This window comes from Squalius cephalus, assembly GCF_949319135.1.
Source record: "Squalius cephalus genome assembly, chromosome: 9".
Taxonomy (NCBI): domain Eukaryota; kingdom Metazoa; phylum Chordata; class Actinopteri; order Cypriniformes; family Leuciscidae; genus Squalius; species Squalius cephalus.
In genome coordinates, this window is record NC_137130.1 from 15842123 (window position 1) to 15865264 (window position 23142).

Sequence of the window (23142 nt, forward strand, 5' to 3'; positions counted from 1 at the left end):
CTCTTCAAAAAACGAAACCTCTCTGAATAATGAGGGGGAAGAAATACACATGATTGTATGAGTTGTAAATAAACACTTTAAATGCATTGTAACTCTCAGCCTGTTATTTTAAGTAAAAAAAAAAAAAAAAAGTAAAATAACATTTATTGTTGCATTTCAGTTTGAGACACCCACTGTTGTTAGTACCTTCATTCGTTATATTCAAGGGTGTAGATTTGGTTTGAACATTGGGGGGGTTGAAATTTGGGTCTGTATATTTTTCATGTGATCATGGTATAAATATTGGGGGGGTTGTAATGCATAGATTTAAATATTGGGGGGGTTATCTCCCCCCCAACCCCCCCACAAACTACGCCCCTGGTTATATTGCAGATGTGTGAAAATAAAACTTATTCTGGATATTCTGGTTGTATTTCAATGGTATTATACAGCATTTTATTAGTATTGCACTTCAGTAGTACTGTAATTACACTTTAGTTGTATTATGTATTGCAGTAGGCCTACTACCGCAGTTATATTGCAGCATTATCAGCTGTATTGCAGTAATACTTGAGCTGTAATGCAGTTGTGTTGCAGTTGAATAGTTAATATGTATTGCAATAAAACTGCAGTTGTACTACAGTAAAACTAAATATTATTATAGGCTACTCAAATATTGACGTTTTTTCGTGTCCCAAAAAAAAATGCATTTTTCTACATGTAACAAAAACTGCAGTAGTCTTTTGTAAAGGTAGCTAAACGATGCCATTTTTTTTTATTTCTAGGTGAACTATCCCTGTAGGCTATTATCTCTATGCGTGTGTGCAGGGACAAAGCTTTCTCCTTTCATTTGTTGTGTTAAAATAAAACTAAACGTTAAATTAATTTTGATGGCATTTTCCATATCGATACGAAAAATACGATATATTTTAACTCGGGGACAAAAAGGACCAACAACCGCCCACTTAGACCGGAAGAAATCATGTGACCGACATGTAAAGCGACCAATCACGGTTCGCTTTTAAAACGGGTTCGTTTTTAGGGGCGGGTAAATCTGAAATCGCTGATAATAATGGCTCAGGAGTCTCCGCGAAACGTTGTACAGGCCAAACCGAAGAAAGTGGAAAATGGCTGTTTGCTTTGTGGTAGGGACTTCTATCCAAGCAAATGTAACAAGCATCGACTCTATCACGGACACAAGTCTGAAAACAAAGCGGAATATACGGTTGTGTTGGAGGACTTAGTTGGCAAACTTCAGGACACGACTCTGGCCGTCTGCGGCATATGCAGAACTCTGCTATTGAGGTACGATCGCGTGTCCAAAGACGCAGAGAGAATAAAATGGCTTATTAAGGATACGTGGAATAAGATGAGAGAGAAACGATGTGCGGAGTCAACTCCTTCACTGGAAGTGAAGAGACGACGAGAACTGATGGACACAGCAGCTTATGATGAAGACAGCAACATTGCATCCATCCCACTAACGTTAACGTTACATTCCACTGACACCGCTTCAGCAGCAAAGGTAACGTTCTTTATCTGATCTCTGGAAACACTACGACCAATGATGACTTGAATTTTAGGGAAAAAAATCTGTCTGCTTTAAATAAGACTATTTTGAATCTACTGGTTTTTTTTTTTCTGGTTTTTTTTTGTTTTTTTTCTGGTTTTTTTCTGACTCTATATAAAACCAAAACGCCATATAAAAAATGCTAAGAAAGAAAACTTTCTGGAAATATTCCTACAAAACGTTGTGGTAATGTATTACGTGAAAAAAACGTTTTGTATTGTTTAATGTAAATTATGTTCTGAATTGCGTGATTCGTGTTTGCAACAAACTGAACTGGGACATATATCATTACAATAAATACCCTTAAAAAATCTGCGATGAAATAAAACTTAAACTGATAATATCGCACGTCGGGATGTCAAGGGACCATGTGATCCTAGTCAACAATTTGATCTCTCAGTGATCTTACCATGAGCTCCCAGGATACTCTGCATGATGTGGTCACAGTGTGAGGTCAAAGCGAGCTAAAAGTGTAACTTCACAGCGCACTCATACTGTGAGCTCGCCATGTAAGACCACTGTGATATCATTGTGTTAAACTCTCATTCTGTTCGTTTAGTGTGAGTTCACTGTGATCTCAAATGTATCTGATATTGGTCAGTTATATCACAAGCGTCATGTAGAAGTTCATATTTTATTTCCATCAACAATTCAGTTTCCTTGTTTAATTTATATTCTTTTCAGTCTGTTGGCATTTGAGACAAATATTTCTATTTGACGGATGCATTCAGATTCAGGTGTTGTTTTGGTGACTCCTTTTCACTTAAACTCTATTTATTTTTCCCCTTGAAAAGACTTGACGCATCTTGAAACACAGAGAGCAATATATCAATGCAATCAGTTGTAAAATCAGCTGGTGTGGTTACTGAAGCCAGGTGATTCCACACCTGAGCTGGAAAAACGTTGTACCTGGCCATGTGCCAGTGCTCTGTTAACACAGGGCCAGGCCACAGTGCATATTGGCATTATAATATCATATGATCATATGAACAAATCCTGCGTATCTATGTTTTTTCAGTGTTGAGAAACAGGAAGTATAATGTCCCCCGGTGACCGACATTTGAACTGCCTCCTCTCAACCTCCTCAACATTTTGAATTCACAATGAGCTCACATATTAATCACACTGTGATCATCGCATGATCTCACGTGTTGACTGAGATGGCAATTACCCTATGATATAAAACAATTGCTGAATCTGTTTTGATCAGGTTCTTTGACCCAAATATAAGTTTAATTTATTCGATATACAGTAGCTGAAAACAGACATTTTCATATTAATCTGTTCTGTTGATTTTTTTTTTTTTTTTTTTTTCAGGAGAAACTCAAAACTGCATTAAAACCACTGCAGGTAAGGCTGAGAATATTTCAGGAGTTTCAAAAGACTTCACTTCAAACTGCAGAACATATTAAGGTAAGTATTTACTATGGTATAAAGTTGTGAAGCACCCCATCTGTGTAAAATATACTGTATGTTTATGTTAGAATATAGTCATTCATTCATCCGAAATGTCAATGGTTTCAGTTTCAGGCTCAATACACAGAGAAATGGATCAAGGATGAGTTTGTGAAACTTCGCCAAAGTTTATGTAATGAAGAGGCGGCCAGGAAAAAAGCACTGAAAGAGGAAGAAGAGCAAAAGAGTCAGATGTTGAGGAAGAAGATTGAGAAGATGAGCAGAGAGTTGTCATCTCTTTCTGCCACAATCACAGCTATAGAGGAGGAGATGAACGCTGAAGATGCTTTATTCCTACAAGTATGAAGCATGTTTATGTACTTTACGGAAAAGGCAAATATGCCCTTTTTAAAAAAGTGTTCATTTATTTAATCTGTATTTCTGTTATTACAGAACTATGAGGCCACTATGAAAAGGTTTGTACTATTTTTTTTTTTCCTGTTTCTCTGTTGTTCTGAACTCAAACCTACAGCATCACTGACTCCTGAACGTTTTTCCAGAGTTTCCCAGTGTAGACTGCCGGATCCAGAGAAAATTTCTGGAGTGCTGATCAATGTGCCAAAACACCTGAGTAACCTGAAGTTCACTGTGTTACAGAAGATGCAGAAAAGTGTTGAATACAGTGAGTACAGAACACAACAATGAATTCAGCCCCATCATAAGAGTAATTTGTCTTGATTCATGTTTGTGTGTCTTTCTCTTGCTCCAGCTCCTGTGACCTTTGACCCCAACACTGCTCACTGTAATCTCATCCTATCTGATGATCTGACCAGTGTGACATACAGCGATGAGGAACAGACACTTCCTGATAACCCAGAGAGATTCGACATGTTTGCGTGTGTTCTTGGCTCAGAGGGCTTTGACTCAGGATCTCACTGCTGGGATGTTGAGGTCGGAGACAGTACGGGCTGGTTCCTCGGAGTGATGAGTGAATCCGCTCAAAGGAGGGATAAAATATTCTCAAGGAGTGGAATTTGGCTGGTGGGGCATTTCTGTGGTGAATATAAAGCACATGTACCACCACAATCACCAACTCTCCTCCCGGTGAAAGAGAAACTGCAGAGGATCAGAGTTCATCTAGACTGGGACAGTGGAAAACTGTCATTCTCTGACCCTCTTACTGACACACACATATACTCTTTTACACACACATTTACTGAAAGATTATTTCCATTTTTCGGTCTTGGCTGTAATATCTCTCCTCTGCTCATCTTACCAGTAAATTTCGCAGTAAAAAAAGACTCGCTTTAGATCTTAGAAGTTTTATGTAATGCTTAATTTTATTTATTTATTTTTTCATTGAATTGACTGCGCTGATGATGTATGTCATATAGAAATGATTAAACTACGGGGCTGGTGAATGCTTGAATCTGATTCAGAGAGCGAGAGATTCTTGAACGTTCTAAGGTGTGCAATTAAGGAGACGCAAGGCTAAAGTAGTTCCATGCATTACATGTCTATATCACCTTGCCAGATGATTTTAGTTATTTCAAAGGTTTTTCAGCCTATAAAAGCAACAAAAAAATAAAAATACAAGGACACTGACCAAGCAAATAAACATTGTAAACATAATCTCATTTTATTATGCATTTATTATTATTTATTATGGAAATGCACATACTCCTGCTCTCTCTTCCTCTCAAACGCACACACATTCAGTACGGACACACACTCGCACAGAAATGTTGTCAGTGCTGCTCTGGCAATTTTAGTAGTAAAATAGTTTAACAACTTAAAAGTTGCACGATATTTCTCACGAACGGTGTAATAACGGCGCTATTACACCGAAATTGACAAAAACCTGACAAATGTCTTGAAATACATCATCTGAGCAAAGTTTTGAGGTGTGGTAACCATAGTATACGCAGAATAATTGACTCCGGGCAGTTGAATTATTAGAAAAATAATGCACACCCGATGTTTAACGGCTACTCCGCTTTTTCTAATAATTCAACAGCCCAGAGTCAATTATTCCTTACATAAAAAGAAATGCTCAGTGACCTCTTGATTCTAAGACTATTAAAAGGCATTTATATATTTAAAATTACTTTGACCTTTTAAATGCAAGAGTGTAAATGGTGGTATTTTGTGTAACTAGGTGCACTTGTCCCCCAAAATGCTGATACAATCAAGGCATGGAAATATAATTATTTCAAAGCCAAATTTGTGCAGTAGGTGGCAGTAGAGAGTTTCTCAATATATTCTATTACCCATTGCATGTTTTGGTTTATCAAACAAACAGCAAGTTTCACAATGCGTTTACATTATGCTTCACAGCTTGATTACAGTCAGTGGGTCCATCAACTGGGGTCGTAATTTAGGATTACTATAGCTATAACTTGTTGCACGTTGTATGAAAGTCCATCTCCTTGGTCTTACTGCCTCGTATCCAACTCACTTTGTCTCAGTGGAGATCTGCAGTAGAGGGGTGCTGATCTCGCTGGACTGATAACTGCTGGTGACTTTCAGCAGGCAGCTGAGCAGCATGTCTTTGGCCCGTGCCGTCTCCATGTTCTGTTCACGGCTCAGCTGGAGGGTCATTTGGTCCAGGCTGGTCTGCAGTAGCTCAGAGGCCATGACCGGCCTTGTCGCCGTGGGTCCCTCAGTCAGGTACTCCCTGTACAGCTCCAGAAGCTTCTGTTCCAGGTAGCCGTTGAGCTGTGAGTTAGAGAGGGGCCGGCCGAACTGCAGAAGAGAGGGCCGTTCACGCCCGCTTTCTTCCCTCCAGCGCCTCGAGCTCCTGTGCTCATGGACAAGAGGAGGCAGGAGGGAGGGTGAGGGGACATCTCCAGACAGAAGAAAGGGCCCAGCCTGGGGGTCCTGAATGTGATTGCCCTGTACGTCCCCTGCACTGGGGCTGAGCGGCAGCACCTGGCCACCAGCAATGTGTAAATCGTTGTAATGCTGACAGATGCTGTGGCAGCTGGAAGGCACTAAAAATGCCTCTGCTTCTATGGTGTCTGCCTGCCTGGGGATGTCCACACTTAGGGCGGGTTGCCGTCCTGCCGCAGGGGCGGTAGACGAAAGGTGAGCTTCGCTCTGCTGGGTCTTTGTCCGGGTCGTATTAGCGTGAGTCTCTAGAGGTGAGAGGACAGGGGTTTGTGCTGAGAGGGGATAAGTCAGCGGAGACGATGATGGTGCTGTGATCGTGTCACATGTAGGAGGATTTACACACTCAGGTTCAGCTTCGAACACCAAACACCACAGCTTACCTTCACACAGCATCTACAGTACACGTACACAGAAGTTAAAGTGGACATCAGTTCACACTAAACCGTTTAGAAAGGGAGTTCAAACTCAAATGATCTAGAGTTGTTTGGGGCCAGTAAAGAAATAAATGAATTCATATTTTTATTGAGCAAGTATGCATTAAATTGCAGTAAACTTTTACATTGTTACAAAAAAATATTTTCTTAAATAAATGCTGTTCTTTTGAGCTTTCTATTTATCGATGATTCATGAAAAAAAAAATGTATCACTGTTTCCACAAAAATATTAAGCACCACAAGCACAACTTTTGTCAAAATGTTTCATATTAGAATGATTTCGGAAGGATCATGTGACACTGAAGACTGGAGTAATGATGCTGAAAGTTCAGTTTTGACATCACAGAAATGAAATGCATTTTAAAACATATTAAAATAGAAAACAGTTATTATAAATTGTATTGTATAAATTGTATTTATACGATCAAATAAATGCTGCCTTGGTGAGCAAGATATTTGTTTCTAAAATATTTAAAAAATCTTACAGATCCCAAACTTTTGACTAGTAGTGCATACTTAAAAAGAATACAAATAAATGTAATTAAAACACATTATAAACTAAAACTAAATAAATGACTTTATATAAATATATTTAAGGATAAACTATTAACACTTGAGGGGCCATTTGAAATATCAAAGTCAAATGTGGCCCATGGGCCAGTAGTTTGAGACCCCAACAATGTAATATTATTGTCCTCCTCACATCACCCAGATTACCCTAGACAGAAAGTTCCTTAAAGCTTACCTTTTTTTTCTACTGAAGAATCTCTGGCTGTTGAGCTGAAGTGGTTCTGTGTGGTTCTGTCTCCGAGTCTCTGCAGTATTTAAGCACTGCTGTGCTGTATAGGGTTTTATTTCATAGTAAGTGAAAGTCGTATTAGTTCTTCAGTTTTATGCTCCAGTAAGGGAGGAAGTGAAAGTGCCACAGCATCTCAGACGAGCACACCCAATTGTCTTTGCTGTGTTCCCCCTAGATTTTCCTATTTTAGGAAGAGGGGGTCGTGGGTAATTTCCCTAATGGAGAGTATATTAACTTTAAATATATATAAACATAAAAGCTATAGCAGTTATATATATTTTTTCTGGTGAATAAAAAAAACTCTGTGCTAATAAGAGATGACCATGGTCCTGTTGTGGATATTTATTGGCACATTGCTGTAATCTGTCATTTTTTTCTCTTAAACTCTCACACTTCATGCAGCTGTTATATGTTGCAGTTTCATTAGAATGAAAACTAATGTCTATTTCTTCTAACATCAGTGTTTGCACCTGCAGCTATTTGGATTCTTATGTAACAGTTAATCTTCATTTCCTCATTGAAACCAAATAATCCAATTCCAGTGTAATTGAAACCACTTGTAGACGTGTCATGTGTAGATTGAGCACACCTCTAGCACTAGTTAATCTGCAAAAGGGTTGGTGACAAAATGCTGCATCACCTACATTCATTATTCATGTGATCATCTATCTATCTGTGGTAAAAAGAAAGATTACCTGATCAACCAACAAACAAATGAACAAGAACAAACTCAACACATTTCTATACTGTGTTTAGGTTTTATGTATTCGGCTATTTCTCACAATATTCTCACAGTATGAATAACTAATTTAAAAAAATATCTATAAAAAATATCTATTTCAAACAACCCACCCAAAAACAGCATGTAAAAAGTAAAAAGCAAAAAAAAAAAAAAAAAAAAAAAAACCTGGTAGCTGTACATGTTGTTTCCAGTCTTAGTGAGTGGTTCTTGTCCAGAATAAGGTGCAATACATACCAACTGTATGCTAAGGTGTTAATATTTTTTTAAACAACCCATTTAATTAAAAGGGTCAGAGAAAGGGCTAAAAAATAAACAATTAAAATGATGACTATATAATATATAACCTAGGGGAAAAAATAATAAACTCTCTCTATGGTGACCAGACAGCTCCCAGAATCCACCCAATACCTCACCAGAAACTTTAGCCGCCCCGTTGAAGTGGCTCTAGCTCAAGTGTTTGACTTATTAGTTGAATATGAACACATGGATCTTCCCAAGCACCACACTGTAAAAAAAAAAAAAAAAGTTGCTGCCTTAAAGCTACACTGTGTAACTTTTTTAGTTGATTCTTAGCAAAAAACACTTAGTTATTTCAAAAATGTATGTGCTCATTAATGTATATTTACTTCTTTCAAGTAATAAAGTATTCTCTTAAGTTTATAATCTGCCATTGAAAGTACATACGGGTGAGGGGTTCGAATGCCGGTCGCCATGTTGCCCCTCCATCTTGAAACTACATTAGCCAAAGAGGGGCATACCTGTAAATTCAAGCTTCGCCTTTTGCGTTTTTCACTCAGTGACACCGTGACGAATGCGAGGGGGAGATTACTCGCGAGCTCGCGAGTGCCGGCAGATTTGAAAGATAGTGTGGTGTGTGTGTGTGTGCGCGTGCGTACTCACATTTGAAAGAGAATTAAAACGTCAACGCGACAGACAAATCAGCAAGACCATAGTCAATATTGGAGTAACTTTTCCCAGATGGAAAGAGCTCATGAGGAGAAAAGATTTTAAAACGGACGCCGAGGTTGCCTGCTTTCTTCTCGACAGGTAATTCAGCCTGTTGTAATTCATTTGTGTAAATTCTAAGTTTTATAGTTGCTTGTCTAACCATAGCATGGTTGTGCATAACGCCAGAACGACCTCTAGTATAACTTCATCCTCGCCTCAATGGTGAAAAAGTATTGTTTACCTTGTAACATAAATCTGTGCTGCGACGTATCACAGGTAATGAATAGTTTTAAAGGCGCAATTTTTTAAGCTATATAAAAAAAAAAGGACACTGTAAATTTTAGTTATTTTTAATTGCTTTTACTTTGTACACATTGTAACGTTAGCCTAATCTGATTATGCTGGGATAGCCGATTCCAAGGGTGACGTTTACCTCCTGACATCTGTCCTGTAGTTTTATTCATTTTAGACGTATTGTTTATTATTGTCATGGACGAAGTCGATAACTGGAAGCCATGTTAATCTTGGAATAATGCGGCCACCGTAGGAGTTAAAACGCCCTCGGAATTGAGAGGAACAGAAACTAATATTCACTGGGTAGTCATATACAATTTCACCGCTAGATGGGGGTAAAAATCACACAGTGTAGCTTTAAGTTTTAAAGTACAGTCACCTTGGATGTTTAAGTCATTTCAACTTAAAATTACATTAAAATGACTTAAAACAAATGAGTTGAATCTTGTATAACTAACTTATAAAAAAAGTTGAAAATTGTTTAACTTATATTGATGAGTTAAAGTAATTCAAAAACACATGTTGTCATAACTTGATTTTGTTTTAGTTTTTTTTACAATTGAATATATTTTAATATTTTTTTAAAACAAGTTTTGATCATTTATCTGAGACATATAGACTATCTCAGATCTATCCACATGGTCATTGTGCAAAAATGTGATGGTATTGCCAAATCTTTTTCTTTTTTCTTTTTTGCAGATTGTCAGGAAACAGGACACATTCTTTTGTTGTTTCCATCATATCAACCTAAAACTGACATATTCAGCATGGGAACCTTGAATTGGGTATACGAATTGGGTTCTTTTTTTATATTAAAAAGAAGTTTGTATTAATACCCCTACTTTGAGATGGTCCTCACTGCAGAGCATAAAATCCGGGGGGAGGAGTCGGATAAAATCCAACTCCTCCCACCTTACATACCTAAACCTACCAATCTCCACCCCCTGATCCCTAAACCCACCCCTAAACCTACCCATCTCCACCCCTTATACAAGATCCGACTCCTCCCTGCTACTGCCTTTCCTTATGTGGGTCAAATACAAGTTTATTTTTCAATTTATATAGGCTATAATATATATATTTAAAATTTAAAATATATATTCAGTTCAATGTTAAATGTTCCGATTTATATGATATTTAGTAGGAAAGTAAATAGAAAATAATATCAAACTGTAATTTAGTAGATCTTTTATTGGCCATTTACATTATGATAACACTTCACCCGCAACGTCCTAAAAATTAAGTGAACACGCATACGTGATTAAATAATTTATGCATAAGAAAATGTATCTAATGTTATCCAACGCATCATAGGGCTAACTGTGATGGCCAGCACATGTGTGTAGCCCAATATGTCCAAGCTTGGTTCATTATTAATTTGTTAGTGTAGAGTTACAAGCGCGCCGTTGCCATGGCTGTGTTAGAAACCTACCATGTCTTCTTTACGGCTGAGAAATGGTCATCACCATCGCCTGTAATGTGTCCTTTACGCGTTTGGCTCAAAACAGGAGTTCAGCACCATGGACAAGATCAACCAACAAACTCTTGGATCTGAATTTCATGAAGAAGATATAAAGTAAGTTTTCGCGCATGGTGCAAAGTGGAGAGGGATGTGGAGAAACAGAACAGCTGACTGTCATCAGTAAAATCATTATATAGAACCCGATTACTAAAGCAAGATAAGTCATTTGTTTTACTAATTTTACGCTACTAACAGTATAAAGTGTCTTGATCAGGGGCACAATGATGATAGAACCCTCGTGTGGTTTGAACCAGCATCCTTTCAGTCGTCAGCCCGGATATTTAACCACTAAACGACAGCACACGGACACCGACTGTGATGTTTAAGAAAATCAACGCAGTTTTCCGTCCGAACCATCTTGGGCCTCGCTCACGGGACAGGTTCAGGTCTAATGAGGATTACCACAGCGCGTGCACCGTGAAACTGGTCCGGAGCACGTCGATGCTCGTGGTCGGGGAGAGCAGTCGCGCGCAGCAGGACTCCACTCTGAAGAGGAGCGTGAGCGCCGTGAGTGTCCATTCCAGCACGGCCCTGTACTACTACCAGAGTCGAGAGGACCGAGTATGGCTCTATTCCCAGAACCAGAACTGCTTAGAGTACTTACAGGAACTGGTCGCGCTCAGGCGTCAGTACACCAAGAGCATCAATGACCTCAACAACAGCGAGCGGAAAGAGACCGTGTCCCGCAAGAAGAACCCTGCACCTCGGCCACCGCAAAACAGAGCTGCACAGGTGAGATGCAACATGGCACGGTTTATGTTGAGTATGTTTAAGCCTTACGGGAGAAGTAGTGAACATTATTAAAGGGCAAAGTAAGGTAAGTTGTGAAATCTATAGCCTATAAAGGGCCATAAACGTGTTCTTCATTTTTTCATCTGCGTTAAAATATGAAGATGCATTTTTTTTTTTTAAAGTTCAATCTTAGTTTGCATTATTTAGTTAAAGATATTCATAATATAACCATGAGAAGGTTTAATATTCCGAATATTTCAATAGGGATTAGGAGAATGTTGCTCCTGCTTTGCAGTTCCCTAAATTTTTTGTGAATGCTATAGGTTTAATTTTGTAAGGAAAATCTTTGATAATTCAGTTTGAAAAGTGGGATTGTGTGAACAGGCTTTTAATTTTAAGGAGGTACAGTAGTTTTAGTTTGATCCTTTATCAGTAGTTCTAAGAGTAACAACAACCTTGATGAAACCTATGCTAAGGAAATACTGTTTGAATCAGCAATGCAACTTATCATAATACACACATCATCTTTTGTATTTCAAAGACTTCACGGCCTGAACCTTCTGCTCCACCAATCCCAAATGAGGAAGACACTCTCCAGTTCTTTGATGCAGTCATTGCAAGCTGTGACCAAGAACCCAGTCGAAAACCACATGTGGACAACGGACATGCAGATGTGGACTTCATAGGTGTGTATGGAACTTTACATACGACTGTCTTTACATTCAAATTCTAGAATACTCCAAAGTACTCTAAAGGCAGCATGGAAGATGGAGTTGCGGGATGTTGTACTTTATAGATCTTAATAGAAAGTATATTTTACTTTTATATTGTACTTTGTGAACCTTCAGGAAACATCAAAAAATGAACGTTTTGTTTTTTCCCTTAATGGTTCAGCCAATGTTTTTTTTTTTTTATTATTGTTTCATGTTTGATTCTATCCCTCCTCCAATTTTAATGTTTTCTAGTGGCAACCAGTACCAGTGAGCATGACCTTCACTCAAACTGGGTGCTTCGGGACCCTCGTCGAATCTCCATGACGGAGTCACAGCCCAAGAATTCAGATATCAGTCACGGGCAAGCAGCCCAGCGGAAGGGACACATGGGAAGCACAGGCAGCAGGAGATGTCTGCAACGAAACCCTATCCACCTGCCAAAAGTGGTAGAGAGTGCCTTTCAGACTCTGCGCTTCAAACCCAAGCTCAAGAAGAAAGACTAGCTGCTTAATCAACACTGTTATTCCATTGTTTGTGCCCAGAGGACAACTGAATGCTCACTGTTGTGTGATCAAGAAGTTGGGCCTGGTAGAGGACGTGAGCTCTGTGACATGTCAGTGCTTACTCACTGCCCAAGCTTCATAAATAATCCACAGCAGATTAGAATCTCTTTTTCAGTTGCTCTCCATAGCAAATGCTTAAGGCAATCAGCAGAGCATAAGCATTCTGCTTGACGTGGAACAATCATCCTACGCACTGATTCCAGACAGAGCAACTGGAATTTCCTTATCACTTTATCTCAGATCTGAGGATCACCTATCTGATGAACCAGTCAGATAACCAGACGTATGAATGATCCAAAACACATCAAGGCCAGGGGGCCAGCTATTTACTGCCTAGTTACGATAGGTGAGGAGACTTTATTAGCCAAACGCAAAACTAAAACAATTTGACAACTACGACAACATTAACAGTAAAACTTTTTTACTGCAGTCTTTCTTTGTATGACATCCCTCAAACTAGTAGTAGGTGCTTTTCGTTGGTAGGTTTGTACGTTTTTTTTATGACTGTTTATGATGATTTGTGATTATCTGCAAGTATATCAATTACCTGGAAAAAAAACTAGTTTAAGTTATGTATTTCTACTATTGAGACTCTTTTTTTTAGCATTAAAACCTATAAAGAGGAACTAGACACACATGTTTGAATCCAGGGCTAAATAGGTCAGGTTTCTTTTTTTGAAAAAAGGAAGCAGGAATCGGGTATTACCCTTTCAGACTAAAAACTAAGCTCAAAATACCAACACCACACCAGGTGCAATGAGTGTTTATCAATAATAGAGAATAAAGTTGAAGGAAGTTAACAACATACAACTGAAGTTATCCTACATTATGGGCCAAAGAAGAATGTGTTATATTACATTACTGTTTAAATATCTGGGGTTAGTAAGATTTTTTGCATTTAATGCTATATTTAGAATTGTATTAAATTGATCAAAAGTGACAATAAAGGTTACATTATTACAACAAATTGCCATTTCAAATAAATGCTGTTATTTTGAACTTTTTATTCATTAAAAAAAAAATCCTGAAAAACCACAAAAATATTTAGCAGCACAACTGTTTTCAACACTGAGAATATGAAAAAAATGTTTCTTTGCCAGCAAATCAGCATATTATAAGGATCATGTGACACTGAAGACTGGACTTATGGCTGCTAAAAATTCAGATTTGCATTACAGGAATAAATTACATTTTAAAATATATTAAAATGTAAAACAGTTGTTTTAAATTGTAATACTTTTTTCGCTATATTACGGTTAACTTTATTTTTTTCCAATCAAATAAACAGTCTTGGTGAGGATAAGAGACTTTCAAATACATAAACAAATCTTACAGACCACAAACTTTTGAACTGTATTGTATATCATTATCATATATCATATTGTATATCACAGCAGGTGAGAAGCAAAAAAAAAATGAAATGGAGCAGAATTTATTTTCTAATAACTTTAATAACAAAAATGTTTTGACACTCACACTAACACTCAGTTCTTCTCTTGTTTGACTTTGGGACTGAAGAACGCTGCCATGCTCTTCATCCCAGTTTTGTCTACTTTGGCAAGACTCTTCTGAGCTGCAGTCATCTTCTTTGGTGGCTGAGATAACATAGACCATATATAAAATATTACAATTATCAAAACTGTAGTACAGTAGCTAAAATTAATCAGAAAACATACATTTACAACCAATAATATTTGAAGCATGAATTGCTGAATGATTTTTTTAGGCATAGACAGAGAGAAAAAGATAGTTTAGCAGTAGTGCGTCATTTGCATCATTAATCCCATCACCACATTGTTTGTTTTTCTAACTCACTTTTCGTGCAAAATCGCCACTGTTGAACTTGGTGTAATCTTCTCCGGCCTCTACTGGTTTATCTGACAGTTTCCGTTTCTATCAAATGCAAGACAGCAGTCAGAAAAACCAGGCCACCAAAAGATCTTTTTGAATCAAAGTGAACTGCTACACCCATTCCACTAACTGCATTCAGAAACAAAGCATTTATGATGCTTCTTGAAGCACTGACAAAAGCTGACTGAGTTTGAGAAGAAATGGAAATCACAACACAATTACAAGCAGATATGGTTAACATTGCATAAAATCAAGTAAAGCGAGACCATACATAATTTAAATATAAAAATTCAAGCATGGCGGTAACATGCAAATATTTGGTATTTCAAGCAGTAAGATTACCTTAGAAGGTGGCTCTGTCTCTTTAGGGCTGGATATCTCTGGCAACCTTGTAACATGAGAGACTAAATGTGACTATGGATAACAAGGTAAAAATGTGAATGATAGTCTGGCAATAACCTGTTTGTGAGGACAAGTTTGTAAGGTTATGTGAACGATGAGTGCATGAAAACACATGTATGTGTACATACTGCAAATACTTGAGGAGATCTTTGCTCAGGTCTTCACTAATGTACTCTGATATGAGACCATGTGCATAACGGAGGTAGTCCTCTAAAAGGATAACAAATACCATTATATTAGCAACACAATGCATACAAGCATGATCCGTCTCTATTTATTCATCCTTTTTTTACCTTCAGTAGCATCTTCCTGTTTGACTCTGACAAATGTGCTGGACTTCACTCCTCCACCCACAGATATGTTGCTCTTTTTGAGTGTGCTTACTGTCCGCTGAACCTGAAAGAATTTTTCAAAATTCTTTTCAAATAGGGTTAAGGTTAGGATGAAAATTCTTATTATTGAAATTAGGGCTGTCCCAAATTATTATTTTGGTAACCGAGTAATCAGTCGATAATTTTGTCGAGTAATCGAGTATCAGATATTTTTGTGGTAATAAAAATAGACCTAAGCAAAGACCTAAGCCTTTAAAATGACTTAAAATACATATATAATAACAATGAAGCAATAATATTTGGTTCAAATAAAGTATCAAAAGCAAGTGAACATATGGTTTTATAGAACAAAATAATCATCTTATAAACGCTACAGCCACTGTAATTTCATGAAAAAGAATGTGGACATCAAAACATGCAAACTCAGAGCGAGGGTTTAAACATTTATTTTGAAATAGCGATGGAGAGTTTGCATATTTAGAAACATATTGATGTATTCTCCTGTGTTAGCTAAACTTACAAATCTGATGAAATGGCGCTCTCACATTGCGTTCTCAGATGAACGTTATAAGCAACCCAAACTCACAGCATATATATATATATATATATATATATATATATATATATATATATATATATATATATATATATATATATATACTATATTAAAATATATTTATTTAACCGAATCACAGTCTTTGTGAATTCAAAATTAGCACTATGCTATAGTATGGTTTTTACATTGTGTAGCCTAAGAAAACGGTCTAATAATGCGGTTTATGGATTCTCGTCTGTGAAATGCGCCACTTACGGTATTTTGCGGGATACTCAACATAGGTACATTTTTTTAAATCGAGTACTCGAATTTAATCGAGGAACCGTGACAACCCTAATCAAAATGGGGTTTTATATCATAAAAGTTCAAAATTGCTTGAACCTTTTTCTTAAGCCACTCCAAGGTCTTCTCATGGTTATATCTGTGAAACTTCTGACCACCACCCTCTGAAAAACAGGATTCAATTGATATATGTGGCACAAAATTTTGACATCATACTGTATCTGTACATGATCTGGCACTATATACATGCCTACAGACTCACACACCTTTCTCATCAGCCACATGATGAAGGGAGTCCACTCCCTGTTTGCATTGCAGAAGTCTTGTGCATTCAGGGTAATCCTCATCCATCACCATCTGCTTCACCGGTTGGAACTTTCCCTACGAGAAGAGTGCTAGCATTACTCGTGAAGCTCATGTGAACAACAGACTGACTTTTACTAGCCTATCATATTTGCATTTCAACTAATCGTTTACCTCGGTGGCGACACTGCTAATGTATGGCAAAAGCAGAAATAAAGGATCAATGGAAGTCACGTACAGCAGTCTACCATCTGAGGACACACAGGAATAGAAGAGCTGTTAGTTCACTTAAAGGGATACTCCACTTTTTTGGAAATAGGCTCATTTTACAACTCCCCCAGAGTTAAACAGTTGAGTTTTACCGTTTTCGAATCCATTCAGCCGAGTTTCTGATATTTAGAAGAATATCAGTAACCAGACAGTTTCTGGTCTCATTGACTTCCATAGTATATTTTTTTTCCTACTATGGAAGTCAATGAGACCAGAAACTGTCTGGTTACTGATATTCTTCTAAATATCCGAAAACGGTAAAACTCAACTGTTTAACTCTGGGGGAGTTGTAAAATGAGCCTATTTCCAAAAAAAGTGGAGTATCCCTTTAAATGGCATCAGCAATTTACTAGACAACTAGTACAATCACATGTTGAATGGATAGTTCACTTTCTGTAAGGTGAGCTTACCTCTTTGCACTGTCTGTCCAATAAACCAAGATCGAAAGTCTTCAGAAAAGGCTTTAACTTCATAAACACTGATATCACCACAGCTAAATAGGTACAGCGAAGAACTTCCTGCACTCACAATGACAGAACTGTCAGTCAGTTTCAGTTTATTTAGCTGATAGACAGGATGACTAAATAAAGGTTTATATCCACTAAACTGTCAGTTGCAGTTGATTAAATTGTTATTGTAACACTAAAAGCCACCTGTAGCAGGATTCTTTAGTTTGATGAAGGATGGATCACTGTCTTCGGATCTGCCTGTGTCCAGTGCTGAATCTGAAAGTGAAGGAAGGGTCAGCACATGCCACAAAACTCAATTAAATATGGATTTATCAACTGCATAACAGAATTGCATGTACATTTAGGTGGGCTAAAAAGGTAACTTGCACTCTCGCCAACGTTTACATTAATAATGCACACTTAAAAACATTTTTTATAATAATAAAGCCACAGAAAAAAAAGATGTGCACTGAAAACTATGTAAACAACTTTTCTCAAAGTACAAGTGTGTAGCATGGAACACAGTGTAAATTTAGTAAATGTACCTGGAGCAATGACAACCCAGCTGTCGTTGTCGGTGTGCGCAGAGCGTTTCTTTTTAGTGGTCATTTCAAGGACTGAGTTAAAACGTTAAACTGTAACAAACGGTTTTCTGATGTGTATAATGTAAACGCGCATGGTCGGTGAGTGAGTAGATGTTCTGCCTCTAGAAAAATGGCGGCAAATATTTGTGTACCGTTCAAATAGGTGTGTGAAACATACAAGATTTATGTTTCATAAATATAACATAATAGCCTGGCTCTGCAACATAATAGATTTCTCAAAATTAAGTAAAAAATAAATATTTTTCAAAAAGTCTAACGAATGTGAAGACAGAACAACACCTCATTTGAAAATGTGTCAACACAGCCACCCCTCTCTCAAAATGGTACAGTCTTCCAGAATTCCTTAAAGACATAGTAGCACATTTTTACGCATTATTAAAAATACAGTTGTAAGATATTTCTCGATATTCTTCACATATTTTGTATATGTAATTTGTAATATGCTATTTATTTAAAAGTCGCATAACTACTGATTTACAATCTATGTAATCTATAGCCTTAAAATGACTAAATTATAGTATGGATAATTTTACCGTTTGTACTGGTAACAAAACAAAACAGAAGACAAAAATAGTTTATGTATAAATAACATAAATTAATCTGTTTAACTTTGGGTACAGCCTTCTGTTTTTTTCTGTGTAAACTATTATAATTTATAATGTCTTATAAATGTTGAGAAAACTTCAACTAAATTAATAAATAAAGAAATTAGTGACAATATAATGTCATGATTTTAACAAAATCAACTAAAAAAATAACAAAAAAGTGAAAACATTTTGTTTCTACATTGTTTAAAGGCAGGTTAGGAGGTGTGACATGTTAACCCTGTGTGAAAACCCTTTAGCCTACCACCTTTTGTATTCCCCAGTCAAAAATGACCGGCCTTATAAAAATTGCTTGTAAATCGCTCGTTATGCAATATTTTCACCAAATATTGGATTCAATCTTTTTCGTCAACATGTTTTGTTTCAGTTAGGACAACTAGGTTTTGTATTTATTTTTGGAACTAATTGATCATAGCTTTTGCACCTCAGTTTTTGAGTGAAAAAACGTTTTATATGTGGATACTTTTGTCAATATTCATCAAAATCTGGATAAGATTGCACTGTTTATCACACTAGTGTGCTTTAATGTTAAACCAGGAAGTTTGTTTTAAAATGCTTTTATTTTGTACAAAATGGCAAAGTCACACTTGTGGTGTTTCCAGGCAAAATGCCTACAAAATAATATATATATTATTTAGTTATTTATTTATTTTTTACTTGTTTTCTTTCAATTAGGACTTTTTTTTTTTTTACTGATTTGTATAGGCCTCATTGATCTGAGGATCAAAATAGTTTTCTGTGTACATGAACATGCTTAACACTAAATGATTCTCTTATTTTCAGTCTCCCCCAATGGATGGTCATTTTTGACCAATATAAACTCAGATCAGTGAGGCCTAATCAGTCAGAGCAAAAAAAAAAAAAAGAGCAAAAATGTTGCTTCCACAAAAATTGGGGAAGCAGTGATACGCTGGGTGAGTAAAGCCAGTGGCCTAAGTTTTCGGGGGGAAAGAAAATCATCCCTGGATCAAAATGACCTGAAAACAACATGAGGGTTAATCCATGTTTCAAAAATGTTTGGCCAATAGACAACACTTTTAATATAATCAACAAATGTCAGCACAAAAGATCAAAACTCAAACTAAACATAGGCCTGCCAACCTCTATACAAAATTGATGTTTCCATAAGTTACCTCAAGATGGCGCCAGTATCTTGAAAATGCATAATGTAACTCCCTCAGGCAGAATTCACCAATAGCACTGCTGATTATCTGCTGGAAAGTTCTAGACATCGTTTGAAGAAATCATAATTATCTTATTCTCACGTCTTCTCAATCACATTGAACAAAGCTTTACTGGCTTCATATTTCAATAAAATATCAAAGAACTCAAACATAGCCTATACAATATTTTAGACACTAAATGAAATTAAAATTAATTTTAAAATGGAATTAAATGAAAATGGTTAAAGTAAAATAATTTACAATGAATAGACCAAATGCTAAAAAATAGAACAGTGATATGGTTTACATAATGTCAATAAATAGTGTGAGTGTGTTACAGTATGTGTTTGAGAACTGTCCATGAGACTAAATATGCTACAGATTCTCCTCTCTTTTCTTTAGAACAACTAGGCTATTCGTACTTGGTCAGAATGTGACTCAGCTTACCATTTCTAACGATTCCCTCTTTTCTCATGTCTCAGTTTATATTGTGAGAGCAAAGGAAATGTGTCTTTTTACACTTTTGTCACTAATTAAAATAACTAACCAAGACATGCATTGACACAATCTATGGATGTGCATTCATGTGTTGCTGGTTGAGAATCAGGGACCCCCCTGTTCTGCCATAAGTCTGTGGTATTCAGGTCAGCAAGGTCTGCTGAGCAAGGACATGGTGGAGGGGGAGCAGGGACTCCAGGACATCCCAGCTGTACAAGAAATTAACCATCGGAGAAGAAAAGAGAAGTTTATTTTATATAGCAAAGTCAGTTGTCATATATGTAATGCTCCAATCATTTTCAATCAAAAGGCCCATCACAGTTTAGTTTTGAAAAAATATATTACAATTTTAACACCATATAATTTCTTAATATTCTAAAATATTATGCTGATTAACATGTATTTAACAACAATAATCTGTCTATAAAATACTCTAATAGTGAAGGTAGATTGTTCCCTCTCATCCACTGCTCATTTATCTTTCTTCCACAGACACCATTAGCCTATTGAGAAACTTCATTTGTGTTGTAAGAGGCAGACAACGAAATCTGGTTGGAAAAAAACTTCAAGGCATGCATTGCACACACAGTGACATTTCCAGCTCAGACTCGTTCTCCACATCTGACTTGTTGCTCTGTTTTATAAACTGGTTGATGGAGGCGCAGATCAGAATAACGATTCTTATTTTGCATCTGAGCCTTACCTCCTCCCACACACATGCAAAATTAAGCAAACAGCAAACCCATCTTGCACATTAACATAGCTGGAAAGAAAATAGTGGCATTTTACAGGGGACTTGTTTTTAGCTTTATTCTTGCATACACATGAACACACATTTAGGAGGGAAATGCACATATAGCCTACACCAGCACATCAAACTGGGTTGAGCCGTGCAACTTATCGGTCATCATCAACTAAAAGTCACACGCTAACTTGTCTTGTTCTAATGTGTGGATTATGTAAACTACGTGAGGTCCATCTGAATTTATAGCTATTTTAGTACGATGGGCAACCTATAAAGATGCGTTTCATAAAATAACCACCAATCGTCGTTAATTTTCATTTTCGATGCAAACGATGAAAATATCGTGTTTTGACATTAGGATGTTTGATGAGTCAGACAGAGCGCAATCTATCAGGTAACATATAATTTTCACTAATTGGTCGTAAAAAATTTTTTTTTCGCGATTATAATACGAACTAGCGTTTTAGTTTACGTGTAAAATGTAATCGTGAAGGTAGCCTAGACTATATGATATAGCCTATCACGCTTGATGAAAAAGTCGGAGGCGTCCGTGATAATAAAATCTAAGTAATTTTGTCAATTATAATCTTAGGCTTATTATGAAATAGTAACATTTCTGTAAAAGTAACAAAGCTGTTATATATAAACCGTGTGCCATTTTACAAAATGTAGCCTATAGCCTATTTAAATCACATAATCCGCATTTTTAAATAAGCAGCTTTACGATATGGATGGGATGGTGGATTTATGTATTTTCATACATGAAAATTGTTTGCTAAAAAATTTAAGTTTCACATTTTGAAACTATAGTAGTAACTGAAAGGATACGAAGAAATTCGTTAGCCATTCATACATGCAGCTTGTTTGGTTAATAGTCTAAATGAATTAGTCGAATGAATTAATTCGTTGTTCTACATTTTCATTTGTTCATTTGTGTTGTTGAAATCCGAGAATTATGCTTTTCTTTAGCAGAGAGATTATTTTATTGCTTTAAACTTTTTTTCGCAATTTTTCATGTTTACTTTCATTACTTTACGTCTCGAGTCGTGGTGAAATACCAGCAGATTGATTGATTGTGTTTGGAATTGGTCAAGATGCTTTGATTCATCACTAAAAGAACGATAATAATAACGAAATCAGGCAATATCTGACTGTTTTCACTGATGAACGGCATATATATTAAATCCATTAGCCTAAATTGTTTAGGTGATTGTTATTTTATTAGATTACATGCTATTTGGATGGATACCTGTTTATATATTTTTCTTAATCCTAAAATCACTTTACAGCCACGTGATAATCGTCCGCCTGTATAGCTATTTGCTCGTTTAGAGTGAGAGGAAGGCTGGAAAATGCTGAAAACCTCACCTCAGCTGTGTCAACAGGCCGTGTGTTTTTCCTTGTTATAAATAGCCCCACTTTCAAATTAACTTCCTAAACGCCACGTGCCATCCAAAATAAAACTATTCAAATAAAATATTCACATTGTAAGCAAAATTTTGTATGAATTAGTTGTACGAATCCCATGTTAGTTTACAGCAGCTGGATTACTTTTAACCCTAAAGTCAATGTATTTGTATAACCATAAAGTTGTGTCTTAATACGTGCATTTTGACACAAAACAAAAAATACTTAAAGGTGAAAAGTGCTTATTTGCCTCAGAAAAAAACATGTAATCCTTAATATGACCTATTTATTCCATTATAGGTTTAAAATGAAATTGTTAAAACAGAAAACACATGTGCTTAAGCAGTTTTGTTTACTGTTGAACGTTCGTGCCACGCATCCAAACCAAAGTGGGACTCAGCAGATGATATTTGACAGGCTTTAGATGCTCTAATACAGTTGAACACACAGCCAATAGCAGAAGGCAGCTGTTTCAAATCACAGTAAGTTCTCTCTTTATACTTTGTTTCCCCATAAAACACAAATATATCCGCAAATTCTCTTACGCAGGTAGGCTACTGCAAAGAAAGAAAGGTGGGGAAAAACATTCAGAGCCACCTCACACTTTGAAATTAAACAATGCAATTTTCTTTATTAGGCTACTGAAATAAAATGCACCAAAATACTTAGGCTACTTTGTTGTAACAAATGACTTTGTTCATTTTTGTTGGTGTTGTTTTTGTTATCGTATCAGTTCGAAGAAATCTCAAATCTGTTCATGATGGGAGTTTCTTACCTCTATCATAAATTCAATCAAATATCACATTGGAAGGAGACTTAGCAATAAGAGTCATCTGTGAACGTGCACTTGAGCGGATCATAGTAAGACACTTGGCATCATCTCGCAGCTAAAGGTAAAGCCTCGTTCGCGCGCCATGCTGTGGAACACCGGTCTCATCATGTTGTCGAGATCAGGATAGTTTGCAGTTATGACACACAACTCGGTCGCCGCTCTGCAGCCAGCACGTGACCTAATCTGATCCAGTGTGGGTCGTAGGGTTTGAGTCTTGAGTAGGCTATCTAAGGTCGAGCGCTGGCGCTTGGTCTTTTTT

General features: G+C 36.7%; 4 protein-coding genes across 5 annotated transcripts; 2 read left to right on the forward strand and 2 right to left on the reverse strand.

The window, feature by feature from the left end:
* The first annotated feature begins 1013 nt into the window (after positions 1–1013).
* Positions 1014–4568, forward strand: LOC307164591 (E3 ubiquitin-protein ligase TRIM35-like). The gene is made up of 6 exons (XM_079881585.1): positions 1014–1504; positions 2867–2962; positions 3074–3304; positions 3398–3420; positions 3505–3626; positions 3714–4568. Exons 1-6 carry the CDS (start codon positions 1052–1054, stop codon positions 4253–4255), a joined length of 1467 nt encoding a protein of 488 aa, XP_079737711.1. The 5' UTR covers positions 1014–1051; the 3' UTR covers positions 4256–4568.
* Positions 4560–14129, reverse strand: LOC307164593 (TLR adapter interacting with SLC15A4 on the lysosome). Of its 2 annotated transcripts, none has more exons than XM_079881587.1 (2): positions 7016–7137; positions 4560–6229 (listed from the first exon to the last, which is right to left on the reverse strand). In XM_079881587.1, exon 2 carries the CDS (start codon positions 6227–6229, stop codon positions 5399–5401), a length of 831 nt encoding a protein of 276 aa, XP_079737713.1. In that variant the 5' UTR covers positions 7016–7137; the 3' UTR covers positions 4560–5398. The 2 variants fall into 2 exon arrangements, with proteins under 2 accessions (XP_079737713.1, XP_079737714.1); XM_079881588.1 differs by lacking the exon at positions 7016–7137 and adding an exon at positions 14060–14129 and having other exon boundaries at positions 4566–6229.
* Positions 10846–12594, forward strand: c9h13orf42 (chromosome 9 C13orf42 homolog). The gene is made up of 3 exons (XM_079881589.1): positions 10846–11307; positions 11849–11993; positions 12273–12594. The coding sequence occupies exons 1-3, from the start codon at positions 10894–10896 to the stop codon at positions 12521–12523; spliced, it is 810 nt and encodes a 269-aa protein (XP_079737715.1). The 5' UTR covers positions 10846–10893; the 3' UTR covers positions 12524–12594.
* On the reverse strand, positions 13580–17964 carry rnaseh2b (ribonuclease H2, subunit B). Its single transcript, XM_079881586.1, has 11 exons — positions 17574–17964; positions 17233–17304; positions 16990–17097; positions 16484–16560; positions 16273–16387; positions 16106–16170; positions 15130–15232; positions 14965–15046; positions 14777–14822; positions 14399–14476; positions 13580–14178 (listed from the first exon to the last, which is right to left on the reverse strand). Exons 1-11 carry the CDS (start codon positions 17635–17637, stop codon positions 14068–14070), a joined length of 921 nt encoding a protein of 306 aa, XP_079737712.1. The 5' UTR covers positions 17638–17964; the 3' UTR covers positions 13580–14067.
* Between the last annotated feature and the right edge of the window lie 5178 nt (positions 17965–23142).